This window comes from Tupaia chinensis, unplaced genomic scaffold (genome assembly GCF_000334495.1).
Source record: "Tupaia chinensis unplaced genomic scaffold, TupChi_1.0 Scaffold000090_1, whole genome shotgun sequence".
Classification (NCBI taxonomy): Eukaryota; Metazoa; Chordata; class Mammalia; order Scandentia; family Tupaiidae; genus Tupaia; species Tupaia belangeri.
Window position 1 is genome coordinate 888436 of NW_006159552.1, and position 18166 is coordinate 906601.

Below are 18166 nucleotides of genomic sequence, written 5' to 3' on the forward strand. Positions count from 1 at the left end.
CTTCTCTAGTCCCGTCACTTCCTTCTCTAGTCCCGTCACTTCCTTCTCTAGTCCCGTCACTTCCTTCTCTAGTCCCGTCACTTCCTTCTCTAGTCCCGTCACTTCCTTCTCTAGTCCTGCCACTTCCTTCTCTAGCCCCACCACTTTCTTCATGTACAGCTCAAGTTACAGAGCTGGTGCGGCAGGGCCGGGCTGTTCGCGTCATCTCCCTTCCCTCTGTCCTTCCACATCACTCTTGTTTCCTGCACAGAATCCTGGGAAGAAGAGACCTGAGCAGGCTCTGGAGACATGATGACATGGGTAACAAATCAGTCTTATGGGGGCACAACAGTGGCGTGGTGAGTGGCAGTGGTGGTCCCCTCCTAGCCTGATGGTGTCAGGCTGGGCTGAGTCCCTGCCCTGGGGGCTTGTCCTTTCATAGCAGACTACAGCAGCACCAGCCTTTACAAGACTTCCCAGTGACCAGCCAGGGTCCTGCTGTGTCTACTCACTTGAGTCTTTGATCTTGTGACGAGTCCTCATGCTGCGTGCTGGCTGGGTTAGCCATAAAATGAAGTGAACAGAATGCTGAATTGAGCCCAAGCCTTCATTTTGGCCAGCCCTCAGTCCAGGTTAGCCCTTTGTCAATTCTGATTAATTTTTTTTAATAATTATTTATTTATTCATTCATTTATTTTAGTTTGACCAGAGAGAAAGAGAGAGGGAAAGTGAGAAAGCAAGCCACCAGGTCTAGGATTTGAACCATTGTCAGCCATGTGGTAGTATTCAGCGACTTAACCACCATGCCACCTGCTGGTCCCCTGATTAAATCTTTTTTTTTGGGGGGGGGGGTTGCTATAGGACATGTGCGCTCGCCAGAAAGACAGAGAGAGACACAGAGACAGAAAGCGAGAAATCACCCCCAAGGGGGGATGGCCATGCCGCAATCCCTTCTCCTCCATTCTCCTCTCGGGATCTTAGGCACACATGCACACGCAACTGGCATGAGTTTCAAGCCACCGGGTCCGGGAATCGAACCACGGTCATCTACATGGGAGCCCAGCTACATAGCCATTGTGCCACTGCTTGGTCCCCTGATTAAATCTTTATAATACCTTTCTTCCCTAAAACTCAAGTGTCCCAGAGCTTCGGAGTTGGCATTGCTTTGCAAAGACTGCCCTACTGTCTACAGTGGGGCCAGAATTCTAGAACCAGCCTAGACTCTAGACCTCTCTCATCCCTCTTTGTTGTGTTAATTTGCAGAGCATGTCATGCACATCAAAGAAGAGGTTCCTGCTTGGGGGTTTTATCAAATTACAGAGCTAGAAAAGCAATGGAGACATGCGGGCATTTCTGTGGCACAAGGAACTTACCCTGCATTTCCTCTGACATTTTGGCGTCTCTTCCCTGTTATCTTTTAGCCCCCTTTATCGTTAGGAACAATGCCACGATGGCACCTGACTCTGGAAATGCTATATGGGCAAAGTGCCTTGGGGAGGAAGGGTAATGACCACAGAGCAGTGTCCAAGCAGGCCTAGCTAGGAGCATAGAACAGCCCATCACAGGTGCATTGTGGGATGGATGGTGGCAAAGTTGGGCTCGGCGGTAATGGAGTGTGATCATTATATCTGTATAATCAATCATTTATCACATTCTGATAGACCTATCGTTTATAAAGCGATCTCACGCAATGAGGTGTTCTAGGCCAGCTGGCAGGGGATGAGCCCAACTCCTGTTGTATCTGTGGCCATGAAAGCCACGCTCTGTCACAGGCCGCTGGGTAACTCAGATACTTGGCCTTGTCAGCAAAGCCAGCTCCGAGGGCAAACAAAGCACCTGCCAAGGGTTACTGTGCAGAGTGTCACACTTGGAGTCCCCACCAAAGCTTTCATCAAAGTCCACCCGATGATTTTCCACTGCGTTTTCCTGAAAGGATGTTATGATTTTCGAGATGTTTGGTGGCTGGCGATAAATCAGGCTTTTATGATGTCATGTGAAAGGCCACCTCTCGGACTTCCTCCTGCCGCAGGCTGAGCATAATAGTGGGGTGTGTGGGTGGAGCAGAGTGGACACGGCTTGACTTAACCCTTTCTGCACCTGTCCTGGAGCACTGCGGAGTGGTCCGCCAGCTGGGGTCTTGGAAGAAGGTCCGCCCCTCGGTCTTTGCACGCCAACACAGCCAGGACGTGGGGAAACGGGCCACTTTCTTAGCATTCCACACTTCCTCAGCTGGGAGGCTCTGCATCTAATCAGGGTTCAAACAAGACAGTGCATTCTGTGGAATGACGTGAGAGATCACAGATAACTTTACAGAAGTACTCTTTTGGGTTTTTTTTTGGGGAGGGGTTAGGGACACTTTTGCTATAGGGTGTGTGCCCTCTCCAGAGAGACAGAGAGAGACAGAGAGACAGAAAGTGAGAAATCACCCCTCAGGGGAGATGGCCACACTGCAATCCCTTCTCCTCCATTCTCCTCTTGGGATTTTGGGCATGCATGCCCAAGCACCCAGTGTGAATTTTAAGCCTCCGGGTCCAGGACTCAAACCATGACCAACTACATGGGAGTCCAGTGACATAACCATTACACCACCAGCTGATCCCCAAAAGTACTCTTTAGAACAAATCCCAGTTTTGTTTTGTTTTTTTTTGGTTTTTATTGTTTTGTTTTAAGAAATATTTTATTTAACTTTATTTCTTTGTTATTATCATTATTTTTAAATTTGACAAGAGAAGGGGACAGAGAGAGTGAGAGGAAGTGAGAGAGCAAGCCACTAGGTCTGAGACTCAAACCATGGTCGGCCATGTGGGAGCCCAGCACCTTAACCGTCACGCCACCTTCCTCATTTATTTTAATTTAATGAAGGAGGTACAGAGCGAGAGTGAGAGAGAGAGAAAGAGAGAGAGAGGAAAAGGGAGAAAGCAAGCCACCAGCTCTGGGACTCGAACCATAGTCAGCCATGTGGGAGTCCAGCACCCTTAACCATACACCACCTGCCGGCCTCAAAGTCCTAGTTTTTTAATCAGAAAAATTAGAGGGTCCCTTAAAGGTGATAATATGGAACACCAAGGAGGTTGTGGCTCCACGTCACACTCACACTTTCCTCGTAGCTCTGAATTCCTTCAGTGCACCCAGAACAAATCAAAGGTCCTCATTTGACTGAAACCCTGAGTTCCCTGTGAACCCTCTAATTTTTCATCTTTTCCCTCACCCCTTATCCCATACACCCACAGGTTCGTTTCTGCTCTACTTCGCCCACAACTTTGCCTTACTGTCTCCACCATCCCCTTTGTCCAGGCCACCATGTCGCTCCTGTCTGTGACCGAAGCCCCTTAGCTGGTTCGGCCACTCCTGGCTTCCTGACCCCATTCCAGCCCTGAAGTTGTCTGCGGACATGTCCATCCAAGCTGGGCCTCAGTGCTGAGAATCACCAGGGGCTCAGAGAAAAGCCCAAACCCCATGCTCTATGCCCCAGGCTCATGAAGGACTCTTTTTAAAGTGTACCACATGGGACCAGTGGGTGGCATGGTGGTTAAGGTGCTGGACATTCCCACATGACTGACCATGGTTCAAGTCATGGGCCTGGTGGCTTGCTTTCTCACTTTCTCTTTCTCTGTGTCTCTCTCTGGTCAAATTAAAATAAATAAATAAATAAATTTAAAAATAAATAAATATAATAAAGTGTACCACAACCTCTATACCCAAACACAGAGACAGACCAAGTATGGTTAACAAAGAAGAAAAAGTTTAAAATCAAGCAAGTCTTATTGCTGCATCCCATCCTCTTGAGAGCTACAGGGAGGGAAGAGTTTTGTCAACCACCAAAGGGAGCTAAGGGTTACAGCTATGTGCCAGCCAGGAGTTCAATAAATAAACAATTATTTTTTAAAAGGGGGGGGAGGGGCCAGCAGGTGGCAAGTTGTTTAAGGGAACTGGATTCCCATATGGCTGACTGTGGTTTGAGTCGTGGACCTGGCGGCTTGCTTTCTCGCTGTCCCTCTCTCTCTCTGTTTCTCTCTGGTCAAAATTAAAACTAATAGTAATAATAATAATAATAATAATAATGAATGGAATTAAATCAATATTTAAAAAAAGAAAAAAACATAGTGGCCTCCACCTTGCTCCTCAGAGCTGGTGTTGAGTCCCTGAGAGACCCTCTCTCCCAGGTCTTCACATGGTGGCTCCTTCCCATCATTCACCTCTCTAACCAAATGTCAAGCCTGTAGGTCTTCCCACCCTCTTCGGTCATCTTTTTCCTCACACTGCCCATTAGCTGGAAGCGTCTTACTCCCATCTCTGTGCCCCGTGAACATAAGCTGCAGGACAGCCAAGGCTTTGCTGTGTCCACCTGCCTCCCCGAAACCTAAAGCGGCCAATATGTGGCAGTAATCAAGAGCATGTGAAACATTTGCAGAAATTGGGGGGAAGCAAAATACCGAATCCTGTGTCTACCCTGGTTACAACTGTCTAGAAAACGACCTAAGAACAGAGGAAGCTGGGTTGAGAGGCAAGGTAAAAGTAGCACGTAAGCATCAAAGAAAAACTAGAAGACAACTCACTTAAAAGCCTGGATGGACATGTCCACAGACAACTTCAGGGCTGGAATAGGGTCAGGAAGCCAGGAGTGGCCGAACCAGCTAAGGGGCTTCGGTCACAGACAGGAGCAACATGGTGGCCTGGACAAAAGGGATGGTGGAGACAGTAAGGCGAAGGCATCTTGGGGACCAGCAGTTGGCATAATGGCTACGTTACTGTAGTCGACCTCAGTTCGAGTCCCAGACTCAGTGGCTTAAACTCATGCTGGGTGCGTGTGCGTGCGTGCCCAAGATCCTGAGAGGAGAATGGAGGAGAAGGGATTGCGGCGTGGCCATCCCCTCTGGGGGGTGATTTCTCGCTTTCTGTCTCTCTGTCTCTGTCTTTCTGGCAAGTGCATGCACCCTATAACAAAAACCTCTCCCAAAAAAAAAAAAAAAAAGATTACATCTTCATTAGTGATGTTATCATAGAACGTTCCAAGAACGGTCTTCCCTGACCCAGCTGCAGCGGTGTCATGGTAGTGCATCACTCCACAATACTTCCATAGGGAAGATCGGGATTCAGGTCCAGGGTCGACTTGTACGTGCTGGGCATGTGCATTCGTCCATGACCCTGGCTGGCTGGAAGGGCTGGGGAAGTATTATGTCATGAGACCCTGTTAAGGGTGCTCTCTGTCTGTGCCCCACTTCCTCTTGGAAGAAAGGACAGAAGGGAGGGAGGGGTGGTGGGAGGAAGGAGGTGAAAAAGTAGAATACTGTTTCCTACATCTTAAGTGATCAAAGGAGTAAGAGCTTTAACAGGAAACCTGTATAGGATGAACGAGAAATGATGCTAGTTCTTTCCCTGTGTAATACCGAAGTCTAATGACAGCTAAGTAACTAAGCCATGGTAAGAATCCCAGGTCTCTCTAGCGCTATCTCTATGTAGTAGGTGACTCTAGATCCTACATAGCTGACTGTTCGGTTCAAGTCCTGGACTTGGTGACTTGAGAGAGACACCAGGCGTGTGTGCATGCATGCCCCAAATCCTAAGAGGAGAATGAAGGAGAGAGGATTGTGGCATGGCTCTTCCCCCTGGAGGGTAATTTCTCACTCTTTCTCTCTCTCTCTTTTTCTCTCTCTACCAGTCTCTGGTAAGTGCACATGTCCTATAGCAAAACAAAACATAATCCTATTAACAAATATCAAAATAATTTTCTCAATTTTTTTCCCAAATATAGAAGTCCCGGAGAAATAGTTGAAAACTGAGAGTCTAAATATGGTCAATTGCCTGGTCGGTCTTAAGAGTTTTTCCTTCCTTCCTTCCTTCCTTCCTTCCTTCCTTCCTTCCTTCCTTCCTCTCTTTCTTTCTCTCTTTCATTCATTCTTAAATTTTTGCCATAGGGCACATATGCTTGCCAGAGAGAAACACAGAGGGAGGGGAAGTGACAAATCACCCCCCAGTGGGGATGGCCACACCACAATGCCTTCTCCATTCTTCCCCCAGGAGGGAAACATGCCCCTGGCATGCTTTACAAGCCAACCAGCTCAAGACTTGAACTACGGAGTTAGCCGTGTGTGATCCAGTGCCTTAACCATCATGCCATCTGCTGGCCCCATCCTTAGAGTGTTGTTTTGTTTTAAGGATTTTGTCATTGGGCATATGCTCTCCAGAGAAAGAGAGGATAAAATAAAAACAAAAACAAAAACATGAGAGGGAAAGGGAGAAATCACCACCACCACCCAAGGGGGATGGCTGTGCTGCAATCCCTTCTCCTTCATTCTCCTCCTGGGATTTTGGGCACGCACGCACATGTGCCTGGCATGATTTTCAAGCCTCCAGGTTCGTTACTCAAACCATGATCACCTATGTGGGAATCCAGCACCTTAACCACCATGCCACCTCCTCACTTACTTAGATTTTCTTAAGAAGTTGCTGAGAGATTGAATGTTTGAATGAATGAATGTGTGAGTGCCCTGTTAAGTCATTTCTGTTTGGGCTGGAGAGAGGACTGACTGAACAGATGGAGGGAGAGACAGAGGGATGGATGCGTGGATGGATGGATAGATGGATGGATGGACGTGGATGGATGGATGGATGGATGGATGGATGGATGGATGAATGGGTGGGTGGGTGGATGGATGGATGGATGGATGGATGGATGGATGGATGGATGGATGGATGGATGGATGGATGGATGGATGAATGGGTGGGTGGGTGAGTGGGTGGATGGGTGGGTGGATAGATGGATGGGTGCATGGATGAATGGGTGGGTGGGTGAGTGGATGGATGGATGGTAGGAGGATGGGTAGGTGGGCGGATGGGTGAGTAGGCAGGTGGATGGGTGGGTGGGTGGGTGGATAGATGGATAGGTGGGTGGGTAGATGGATGGGAGGATGGATGGATGGGGGATACATGAATGGGGAGGTGGATGGACGGGTGGATGGATTGGATGAGTGGAGGGATGGGTGGATAGATGGATGGATGGGTGGATGGATGGATAGAGGGATAACTGAAGAGAGACCCTAATATTGTGAACTGGAGCCCCCAATATATCATATAAGTTGAGAAAAGCCCCAGAAGGAAAAATACCCCATATCTAATGTGGGGAATTCATACTGTTTCCACTGCTCTTTTTCTTTTTTTTTTAAGAATTATTAAATTATTTATTTATTTAATTCCATTTGTTATTATTTTTTTTTAATTTGACCAGACAGAGGGAGAGAGAAAGGGAGAAAGCAAGCCACCAGGTCCAGGACTCGAACCATGGTTGTTCATGTGGGAATCCAACGCCCCTTATTCACCACACCACCTGCCAGCCCCTGTTCTCACTACTCTTAATGTTCAAAGTGAGGAGTGGGAGTGCACTTTCTAAGACGCGAGGTGGGTTTCCTAAAAACTAGAAGGAAACAAAAGTAGGGGAAATCACACCCTCCCCTTATGCAACTCAGGATCCTCGGTGGTCTAAGTCAGCCTTCCTGGACAGGAAGGGGCAGCCTCACCTGTGAAACAGCTGGAGGATAGTTTGCTGTCACCTCCAGGATGCTCGTGCAGAACTTTCATCTCTGGGCGAGAGGCCACTAGACGGACAGGAGATCTCCTGCGTCGCATTGCATCTTAAATGCGATAGCCTTGAGGTTTAATGAGCTGATCTCCGTAAAGTGCTTTCGGGGCAGAAAGTACTAAGTGGCAAAAGAAAAGCCGCCCGTGTGCTGATCGAGAGTGCCACTTGCCACTTGCCAATTATGACACCACAATCTTCAATCAGTGCACTTAAAGGTGTCTTATCTGCTTCCCTCGGGGTTTGTGCCACCTCCTACCAACCCTTCACAGCCTAGATCCAGTTATTAACAGTAACCAGTCATTTCCTATGAAGATGGTGCTGGCTTTGAAGCCTGGAATGCTCAGGTCACCCACAGCCTTATCTCCCTTTCATTAAGTGGCCTCCGTATCACCAGTTCCAGTCAGCCACGCCCCTCACATCAGCTGGTCAGAGTGAAGAGCAGTAAAGGAATCGGGACCTAGAGCACTCCCGTCCCTGTCACTAATCTAAGTTCCCTGAGGGTGATGCTGTTGTAAGCACCAGGCATCAAGAAATAAAGCTAGCCCTAATCTGGCCTGTCAGCCCGTGTTTCAGGGAGCTGGAGCCGACAGAGCTGACCTCAGTTCGAAACACAATCCTGGTACCTCAAAGAAACATGCCGGGCACGCATACACGCATGTGAGAATCCCAAGACGATGGAGAAATGGAGAAGGGACTGCAGTGTGACCAGACTCCCCTGGGCGGGGTACTTTTTCCCTCTCCCTCTCTCTGGGGAGTGTATGCACCCTCTGACACTAAAAAGAAAGGAAGAAAGGAAGGAGGGAAAGAAAGACAAGCTAACCCAAAAATCTAATTCCACCATTGCAATTATAGAAGCAGAACAGCAACACAGAGACATTGCAACTCCTGAATATGTATGAAGCAAGACAACAGCCTCAAAGTCTTGCATGCCTGCTTTATTTTTTTTAAAGGATCATTTTATTTAACTTTTTGTATTTATTTAAATTTGACCAGAGAGGCACCAAAGAGAGGAAAGTGAGACAGCAAGCCACCAGGTCTGAGACTTGAACCACAGTTGGCCATGTAGGAGTCCGTTGTCCTTAACCACCACGCCACCTGCTCGTCTGCATGCCTGTTTTATTTACAGCAACCTGTTTGACACCTCCCCGCAAACAGGCAGCTCCCCAGAAGTAACTCAGCACATCCTCTGAGAGATGCTGTCCCTGCTCAGCCTGCGTAGACTGGTGCCTAGTTGAACAGGGTGGGCCCCAAAGTCCCACAGGCTAGACGGAAAGACAGAGGAAGGTCTAGGGTAGGACCTCACTCTGGAGGTTCCCTCATCCTCTGCCCCATCATAGGCTGGGCAACCATAGACCCTCGGGGCTGTGATCTGGGGAGGTGTGGGCGTTGGTGTGGTGTGAGTACTGGAGCATATATGGTGCTCCATGGGGGAGAACATAACACCCCCTCGTCTCTACATGTCTCAAGTGTGTGTGCCTGAAAAGGCTTTCTTCAGAATATTTTTTAAAACTACTTAAGGGGTCAGCAGGTGGTTTGGCAGGTAAGGTGCTAGACTCCCACATGGTTGACTATGGTTTGAGTCCTGAACCTAGTGGCTTGAAAACCAGGTCAGAGGGAACGAGCAGTTAGCGTAATGGCTATGTCACTGGACTCCCACGTAGTCGACCGCGGTTCACGTCCCGGACCCGGTGGCTTAAAACTCACGCCGGGCGCGTGTGCGTGTGTGCCCAAGATCCCAAGATGAGAATGGAGAAGAAGGGATTGTGGTGTGACCATTCCCCCTGGGGGCGATTTCTCGCTTTCTGTCTCTATGTCTCTCTCTGTCTGTCTGGTGAACGCACACACCCTATAGCGAAAATCTCTCCCCCCAAAAAAAGAAAACCAGGCCAGGCACATGTGCGTGTATGCACAGAATCCCAGGAGGAGAATGGAAGAGAAGGAACTGTGGAATGAGCATTCCCCAGGGAGATCCCTGGGGGGTGATTTTTCACCCTCCCTCTCTCTGTCTCTCCAGCGAACACAGGCATCCTATGTTCTTAAAAAGCAAAACAAAACAAACACTCTATTTAAAAGGAAATTAATGTGCTTCAATCCTGTATTTCCCCAAATACATAATTGTGTTGTCTCTGTATCTTCTTCTTTTTTTTTTTTTTCTTTTTGGAGAGGTTTTGCTATAGGGCATGGGCACTTGCCAGAAAGACAGAGACAGAAAGTGAGAAATCACCCTCCAGGGGGGATGGCCACGCCACAGTCCCTTCTCCTCCATTCTCCTCTTGGGATCTTGGGCACGCATGCACATGTGCCCGGTGTGAGTTTAAGCCACCGGGTCTGGGACTCGAGCCATGGTCAGCTATGTGAGAGTCCAGCAACACAGCCATTACATCAACTGCTGGTTCCTGTCTCTGTATCTTATTGACCCGTTTTTACCTAACTACACTTTTTTCCCTATACTAACCATATTATTAAGATACATAGATGAACAACGACAAAAAAGATAAAGCTATCAGTGGGTGCACTAAAATGTATTACTGGCCTGCTCCTGGTAGGTGAGTCTGTATTTTTACCACGCCATAGTTTACTGACAGAGTGACGCGTAGACAGACAATACTCTTGTTCACTTTCCAAGAAAGCTCCGCTGCCGTGCTAGCTCGACTTCTTCATTAGTGTCTGGGCAAATATTTACAGAGATGGATTTGTCTCCTGCCATCTGTTACTCTTAATAGCTGCTGATCCCAAATTGCAAATTCTTTTTTTTTTTTTTTTTTTTGGAAAGGTATTTGCTATAGGGTATGGGCACTCGCCAGAAAGACAGAGACAGAAAGTGAGAAATCACCCTCCAGGGGGGATGACCATACCACAATCCCTTCTCCTCCATTCTCCTCTCGGGATCTTGGGCATGTACGCACACACGCCCAGCGTGCGTTTAAGCCACGGGGCCTGGGAATCGAACCACGCTCGGCTACATGGGAGTTCAGCAACATAGCCATTATGCCAACTGCTGGTCCCCAAATTCTTTTTTTTTATGAGGTTTATGCTATAAGCCATGTGCCCTCGCTGGAGAGACAGAGGGACAGAAAGCAAGAAATCTCCCCTCCAGGGGGGATGACCATACCACAATCCCTTCTCCTCAAGTCTCCTCTCGGGATTTTGGGCACGCTCACACACACGCATGGTATGTTTTAAGCTGCCGGGTCCAGGACTCAAACCACAATCGAGTACGTGGGAGTCCAGCAACGTAACCATGACGCCATCTGCTGGTCCCTCCAAATTGCAAAGTCTATGAAATGAGAATAGGTGGTTCCCATCCCAGAAAAAACGGGATCACTGAGGGGGGTCACAAGATGCAAAAGACCTCCCTTAGGCACCAGCCAGGGGCTAGCAGGGATGTCCTGAGTTGTACCTGACAGGGTTCCCGTGCCAGGCCACCCACAAAGGGCCCAATGTGAGCACCTGGCACATGCGCGGTGGTGGCCCTGTGTCATTTGCACATGGGTGACCAGGGGCAGGACCTGATGCCGCCTGCGCTCGCCCTGTCTTACTCTCTTGGGCTCCTTATCCCCACTGTCAGCACACTCTTTGGAGCGGGGGCTGACTGACTCAATTTCCCTGAGGTCATGCTGTGCACCCTCTACAGACACTGTGCTGACGGACAGGCCCACTGAGCCCGGCTTCCTGAGCAGAGTAGATGCCTGCTGTTTTCTTCCCATCTCTTATCACCTCTTGTCATTAAAGGAGAGGCCTGGCTTCAGCTCCAGCTGCAGTCAAGGGGGAGCGTTAGGGAAATGTCCTTACCAATACCCTTACCCCGTGCATTTCTGACTGCTCTGAGGTTCCCTCCCTCTCCGGGAAAGGTTAAGCTGAAAGATAAATTTGTGCACATGTTATGGGTTTAAACAGCGCCCAACAAGAGTAGCAAGTGCACTGCAAACTTTCCAGGGGGAATGTTCAGATGGCAAGTTTTTTTGTTTTTTTTTTACTCTCCCTTGCCTATCTTGACTCTTCACTGGAATATTCTGTGTGGTTTTTAAGCTTTTTTTTCCTGAGGGTTTTTTTTAATTTGTTTGTTTTTTAGCAGTCTGTCTTCCAGAAAGAAAAGAAAAAAAAAAAGGAAAGAAAAGAAAAAAGTATTACGCTAAAAGCAAAGCTTTTCTGCTCACGCCGTATTAACATCAAATGAGGTCACAAAGCAGATGCATTGGCCTACTAGGATGCCCTTGGAACCTGGGTTGTTCCTCAATTTTGCTTTTCCAAGAAAAGTCGAAGGAAAAAATGAACCTCGAGTGTCATTCACAGCTCTAATCTTAAATCCCTTAAGACGTTTAACCCAGTTTCCGCCGGTCTTCATTTTCCCTCTTAACAACTCAGGTCTGTGTACCTTCCCCAAGAGTCAATGTCTTTCTATATGTACACCAGAAATTTAACAACATCCTACCAAACGATCTCGCACTCTTAAAATGTTTCTCCACCTACCAGATGTTCTTTGCAAACCTTACAAGAATATCTATTGAGGAGACATGGTCTCCAACCCATACTTAAAATTAATTTTTTGGGGGGAGAGTTTTTTTTTTTGTTTTTTTGTTTTTTTGTTTTTTTGGTTTTTTGTTTTTGCTATAGGGTGCATGAGCTCCCCAGAAACACAGAGAGAGACAGAGAGATAGAAAGCGAGAAATCACCCCCCAGGGGGGATGGCCACACCACAATCCCTTCTCCATTCTCCTCTCGGGATCTTGGGCACGCACGCGCACGCAGGGTTAAACCCCCCGGGTCGGAGACTCAAACCGTGGTCGACTACATGGGAGTCCAGCGACGTAGCCATTACGCTAACTGCTAGTCCCTCTTAAAATTAAATTTTAACATGTTCCCAAAGTAAAATCTTAGTGAAAGGGGGGAGAACAGAGACTATGAACTTAGAGAAGTTACCCTACATGATCCAATGATTATTTTCAAGATTTTTGCCATAGGCATATGTGCTCACTGGAGAGACAGAGACAGTGAGGGGGGGAGTAAGGAATCACTGTTCAGGGGGCATGGCCTTCTCCTCCATTCTCCTTCTGGGATTTGGGGCATACACACACATGCACCCGGTGTGATTCCCAAGCTGCCAGAGCTGGGACTCCAACCACAGTCAACCATGTGGTTGTCCGGTGCCCTAACCACCACGCCCTCTGCTGGCCCCCATGATAAAATCTTTTTCATCGCATTACCTACACCGATTTTAGGGAAAGCAGTAATGGGCAGAAGATAATCAAAGGGACTTAGCGTGTTAAAGACTGATGAAAATAAGATTGGGGGAGGGAACGAAACCTAACCATGTCATTGAAAGATGTGGTGTTATCTTGATGGAGATGAAAAGGTACCCAAGAGATTGGAGGCAAAGGAACCACCGTCAGGGCAGAAGATAAAGGCACAGTGTGGTCTCTCCTCTTCTGGATTTTACGTTAACTACTGTGGGCTCAGGAACTGGCCTAATGACTTTTCCAGGATTTGGTCTGGCTCTTTATCAGTTCACTCTAACAAGAACAAGAGCCAGGAAAGCCTGAAAAATGGCTGCAGCAAAACATGCCCTCCTACCAGGCTGCTATTACAACGCTGCCCAGTCAGGGTGGAGTCCTGGGTGCTGGAGTCCGAGGATCACTCCTAAAGGTCAGATGAATAAACGCCAGTCCGGAAAGCAGGGAAGCAGAAGGGGGGTGGTCTCCACATAGCCATTTTCTCTCTTTGCTCATGCTGTTTTGCTGCTGTAAAATGCTCAGTTAAACCTAATTGAATCTGACAATAATAAATTACATATTGAAACCGTAGCGTTCACCTAAGGAATAGCAATGAAAACAGTGAAGACACCAGAAGCCAGAGTTCAGGAAATGTCATATTCACATCGAAATGCTTTACATTTTTTCTCAGAGAGCTTTATGCTCTCTCTCTCTTTTTCTCTGTCTGTCTCTCTTATTTTTTTTTTTTTTAAGAGAAAGCTCCAGACCACCCAGTGCACAAAGTCTTTTTTGGAAACTGCATATAAAGTCGCTTGAATTCAGTGCTAGCCCCTGTTGCCATACTGTGGCTGTAAGCCTATAAATAAAGAAGGAAGTGAGCTGTCAGAAGTAAAAGAGCAAGGGACCAGCAGTTGGCGTAATGGCTGTGTCACTGGACTCCCATCTGGCCGACCACGGTTCGAATCCCGGACCCGGTGCCTTAAAGCCCTTAAAGCTCACGTGTGTGTGCGTGCCCAAGATCCCAAGAGGAGAATGGAGGAGAAGGGATTGCGGCGTGGCCATCCCCCTTGGAGGGGGGGGGGGGATTTCTCGCTTTCTGTCTGTCTCTGTCTGTCTGGCAAGCACATGCGCCCTATAGCAAAATCCTCTCCCCAAAATAAAAAAAAATTTAAAAAAAAGAAGTAAAAGAGTAAAATAGATGAAGTCCTGCTTCTCTCTCATCTTTGGGAGCTGATCACACCCTTGTGGAGGGGGTTTCTGGGAATTCAAACTTTTTTTCAAAGAGAGTTAAATATAAAAAGGAACATCTCTGGTGGCCTTAGATTGTCCCCTCTGCCCCCACAGTGCCAGCAGCCCTCTGTCTGAGCACAGCGGTTCTTGACTTCCTCGTGAGAGTGTGGTTTCCAGGATCTGATTCTCCTAAGGCCAGAGGAAGCCTTATTTAAAGAAGCATTTCTTCCAGAGAGGAGTACACTTTCCCACCCAGACCATCCCCACGCTATCCTTCCAGCACGCCCTGTGCCCCTAGCTTGCAGCATGAACAGCACACTTACTGTGTCTTTTTTATGAATGACACAAGAAGAAGAAGTAAGAAATTCCTTCAGGAACAGTTAAGTATAAAACAAGCTGGGATGTCCTTAATCTTTCCTTAAAAGTTGACAGGGACACACAACATATTGACTCCTCTCTCCGTGTCAGCCAGTAGCAGCTGGCACAGAGAGCCGCTATTTTGTTCTGATGGGACCTCATCCCTTTCTTTCCCAAGGTCTCTTGGTCTAATTAAATTTCAGGGAGACAGAGCCTTGGCAGAAGGTTAAAGGAAGCTGTTAGACTGCACTGTAGGGGCTGAGCTCAAAACTAAATTGGGAAGTTTAACTGGGCGCGTCTCTGGTTTCAATGAAATACTTTTACAGCTCCTGGTAGCAAATGTCTTGTTTCGAAGCTTTTGAAAAAAACCATTTTTCTTTTTCCTTAATTGTAGTTCCCTGGTTGTTTTTATATTATGAGCTACTTGTAGAAAAATACAGGAAACATAATTACAATACAGAGCTCCCTTTCCCAAGCCTACTGAGATCATTGGAAGCCAAACTGGGTTTGAGGGTTTTGCAAACTCGAAGTTCACAGCCATGAATTGCATCCTCTGCAGTGTTGGTTGATTTACAGCCGGTGTTACGTGATTAAACAATACCACGTTTCTCCAAGCCCCAAGCCCCGTGGCTGCTGTAGAACTGAGGGAAGGGGGCTCGGGCAGGGTTGCTTCACGACTCCACACGGCACAGCTCTCCTCTGGGGAAAAAGAATGAATATCTTTGTGTGACGCTTAGAGTAAAATAGGAGCATTGTGGAAATATATACAAGCTTATTTAGGGGAAGGAAAGAGAAATCAATTACTTCGGTTGTTTTTCCACCTATTTTTTTTTTTTTAAGCTCCACAGGGCACCATCTTCAAATGGTAATTACTACCTTTTGTATCCAACCTTTCCTGAAGACTTAGTGGACTTTAAAGGGCCGGCAGAAAGAACGGGTTTTACTATTATTAACACTCTGGGGAGGAAATCAGTACTTCAGTCAATTGTGAAATGCAAGCCTTTGAAAGACTCCTGATGCACAGTTGAGGAGGATTTGCTGCTGAGTGTACTCTGCTGTGTGTGCTCTGCCGGGTGCAGTTTCCCGCAGACAGTTAGGCTTCAGGAGGGTGGAGACACCTCTGTTGTGAGCACCTAGCAGTCAGCCCCAGCCTTTCCCTCCACGAGTCTCGAACTCTCACCCACCGAGTTTCAGAGAAGTCTGCAGGAATAATAGGGACAAGCTTTCAATTGCTTCATCCTCTGTTATTTTCACTTGATGTACCCGGGTTTAGGCTCTCCTTGGGTCTTGTGGGTAACCAAAACAGAACATCTGAACCCAGAATGTGTCACCTGTTAAGGATGGATTATTTTCATAACTGCCTTCACAGTCTCCCATTTATTTTTTTAAAGAATTATTTTTATGTGACTTTATTCCTTTTTATTTATTTTATTCTCCTACTTATTTTGAGAATTCAGATCTGTTGTTCTGTCCAATGAATACATAGGTATGGAAAAGCTAAATGTTTCTCTCACTTATAAATAAATATATATATATGTATATATATATATGTATATATATATTTCAAAGTCTTTTTCTTTCTTTCTTCCGTCTCTCCCTTTCTCTTTCTCTCTCCCTCCTTTCCTGCCTTCCTTTTTTTTGCAACTCATCCTGAAATTCTCATCTGCGTCATCATCTCTGTCAGTCTTCTAAGGGTTGTAATAATTCCGTGGAAGAGTTAGGGGCGGGATACAAGATTCATCTTCTCCACTAGGCTGGTGTTTCTGGCCTCCCTCCTTTGGAGGAAGTCTCTCATACATGGAAATGACCTGCCTTGGCTCCCCTAAAACTCTCCCCAATGCCTCCTCTTCCCTACCCCTCTAAAACCAAACGGGCAGAGTGAGAGCAAAGTCTAAGAGTCTTGGGGGGCTCTTTTTACTATTGGGCAAAGCCCTGTCCTTTGAGTTGAGAATGAAGCAAATGGCAGCCCCAGCCTCTTGTAGAGGAGTTGGCAGTTCTCTTGAAAAATAACTTGACCCTCCATCGGAGCTGTTAGGAAACACCAACCCGCGGAGAAGGAAAGGCCGGACTGTAGCTGAGGAGGTTGCTGGGCGCTCTGATCTGAATAGCCTTTTCAAGCTGCCGATTGCCACTTCCAGGGAGTCCTGGAACGCGACAAATGTTAGGTTATGGGGCCCTGTCCGCGCTGCTTCGTGACACTTCAGTTTCGCTTTTAAGAGCGTGTGGGTGCGCTGGGGGCATCGCCAAGTGTCTCGTCTTTCGTCTTTACGGTGGGTCAGAAAAGTTCGAGGCCGGCCTCCGGAAGAATTCCACTAGGCTATGGCCTCGGGAAATCAATTCTGTTAGAAAGAAGCGCAAAGAGCCCTGGGCCATCGCCAACCGGGACCTCCAGGTTCCGGATCCCGAGCCCCCTGAGGAGCGGACACGCGGGGGCCGATGGGACGCGGCGTGGTGGTGGTTGGGGGGCGCGGGGCGCCTAGCGATTTCTGGCCTGCGAAGTGCAGTAATTCGAAACAGTTCTCACAGTAGCGTCTCTGACTACTTAATGGGGAGTAGGGGAGGGTGGTCATTAAGCGTCCCAGTGATGCAGTGGGGAGAGGGAGGTGGACGCGAGGAAGTGGCCGAGGCAGCTGGGAACAGATCGGATCGCAGTCCCTGTCCTCACTCGCTGCTACAGCGCAGAAGGTGCCCTGTGGGGACTGAAAGGAGGGGAACAGACGGTACATTGGCCTTGGGCCTGCGGGTTCCTCTCCACCCCCTTGACCCAGACCGGCTTTGTCTCTGTCCCCTCTCTCCCCCAGGACTTTCTGCAGGGAGATTGCACCAAAGCAAGACAGAAGCTGAACTGGAAGCCCCGGGTCGCTTTCGATGTGAGTGTCTTCAGGCTCAGTCCGCCCCCTGGCCGCGGGGCCAGGCCAGGCGCCCCAAGTGCCCGAGGCCTGGAGGGCGGAGACGTTGGGTAGGGAGGGCACAGGGCTGGGGGTGGAGGGGGAGCCCGGAGCGAGGCGGGGCGGCCTCTCTGGGGGCGCCACCTGGGGTGTGGGGTGTCACCGCAGAGCAGCAGAGGCTCCTCCCTCACCGCCCACCCCGTGTCTCGTGTCTCGCTGCAGGAGCTGGTGAGGGAGATGGTGGACGCCGACGTGGAGCTCATGCGGACCAACCCCAACGCCTGAGAGCCTGCAGAGCCCGGCAGCCCCTCTCTCTGGCCTGTGCTCCGCGCGTGGGGTGGGGGAGTCGGGCTGGAGTCGGGCTGGAGCCGGTGGCGGCGCGGACACGCTGCGGAGGCCCCGCGAAGGCGCGCGAGTCGGGCCAGTGCCTGCGACCCTTGTCGCTGCTGCCCTGTCCCCGCTGCTGGCTGGAGCAGGGGCCACCGAGGTTTGTAGCAGCCGGGACATGACACTCCGGGATGTGGGCCGCTTTGCTTTTGTGGAAGCCTCCTCTGAATGGTTTTGTGAAATCAAGATGTTTTAATCACAGATTCACTGTACTTGAAATCATGTCTTAGACAACTTTAAATTGTGGGGCCTTCACATTGTTTTTCTCTTTTCTTATTAAAAAAAAAATGGCCTTTCTTTGAACTAGCTGGAACAAGAGTCGGTGTGCTGTTTTCTCCAAGTTATCACCGTAGTAGCTCGAAGGGTCTCAAAACAAAAGCACCCAAATCCAAACCTTGTCATGAAATCGCTTCCTTCAGGCTTCGCTTCCCTTTGAGGACGCCCCTGCTGGGAAGACCCCTGCAGGCCCAAGCCGGCCTCTGGGACATTTCTTTCCCCGGGGCCTACCTAGTAACAGTAGCCGCTCTGAACCCAGTTTC

General features: G+C 48.5%; 1 protein-coding gene across 1 annotated transcript in view; it reads left to right on the forward strand.

The window, feature by feature from the left end:
* Nucleotides 1–17940, forward strand: part of GMDS (GDP-mannose 4,6-dehydratase) — an 806940-nt gene extending 789000 nt beyond the window's left edge. Inside the window, exons 10-11 of the mRNA XM_006143052.2 lie at nucleotides 17154–17222; nucleotides 17463–17940. Coding sequence (XP_006143114.1) covers nucleotides 17154–17222; nucleotides 17463–17525 — 132 coding nt within the window. The 3' untranslated portion in view covers nucleotides 17526–17940. The remainder of the gene's footprint in view (nucleotides 1–17153; nucleotides 17223–17462) is intronic.
* Nucleotides 17941–18166: the final 226 nt, after the last annotated feature.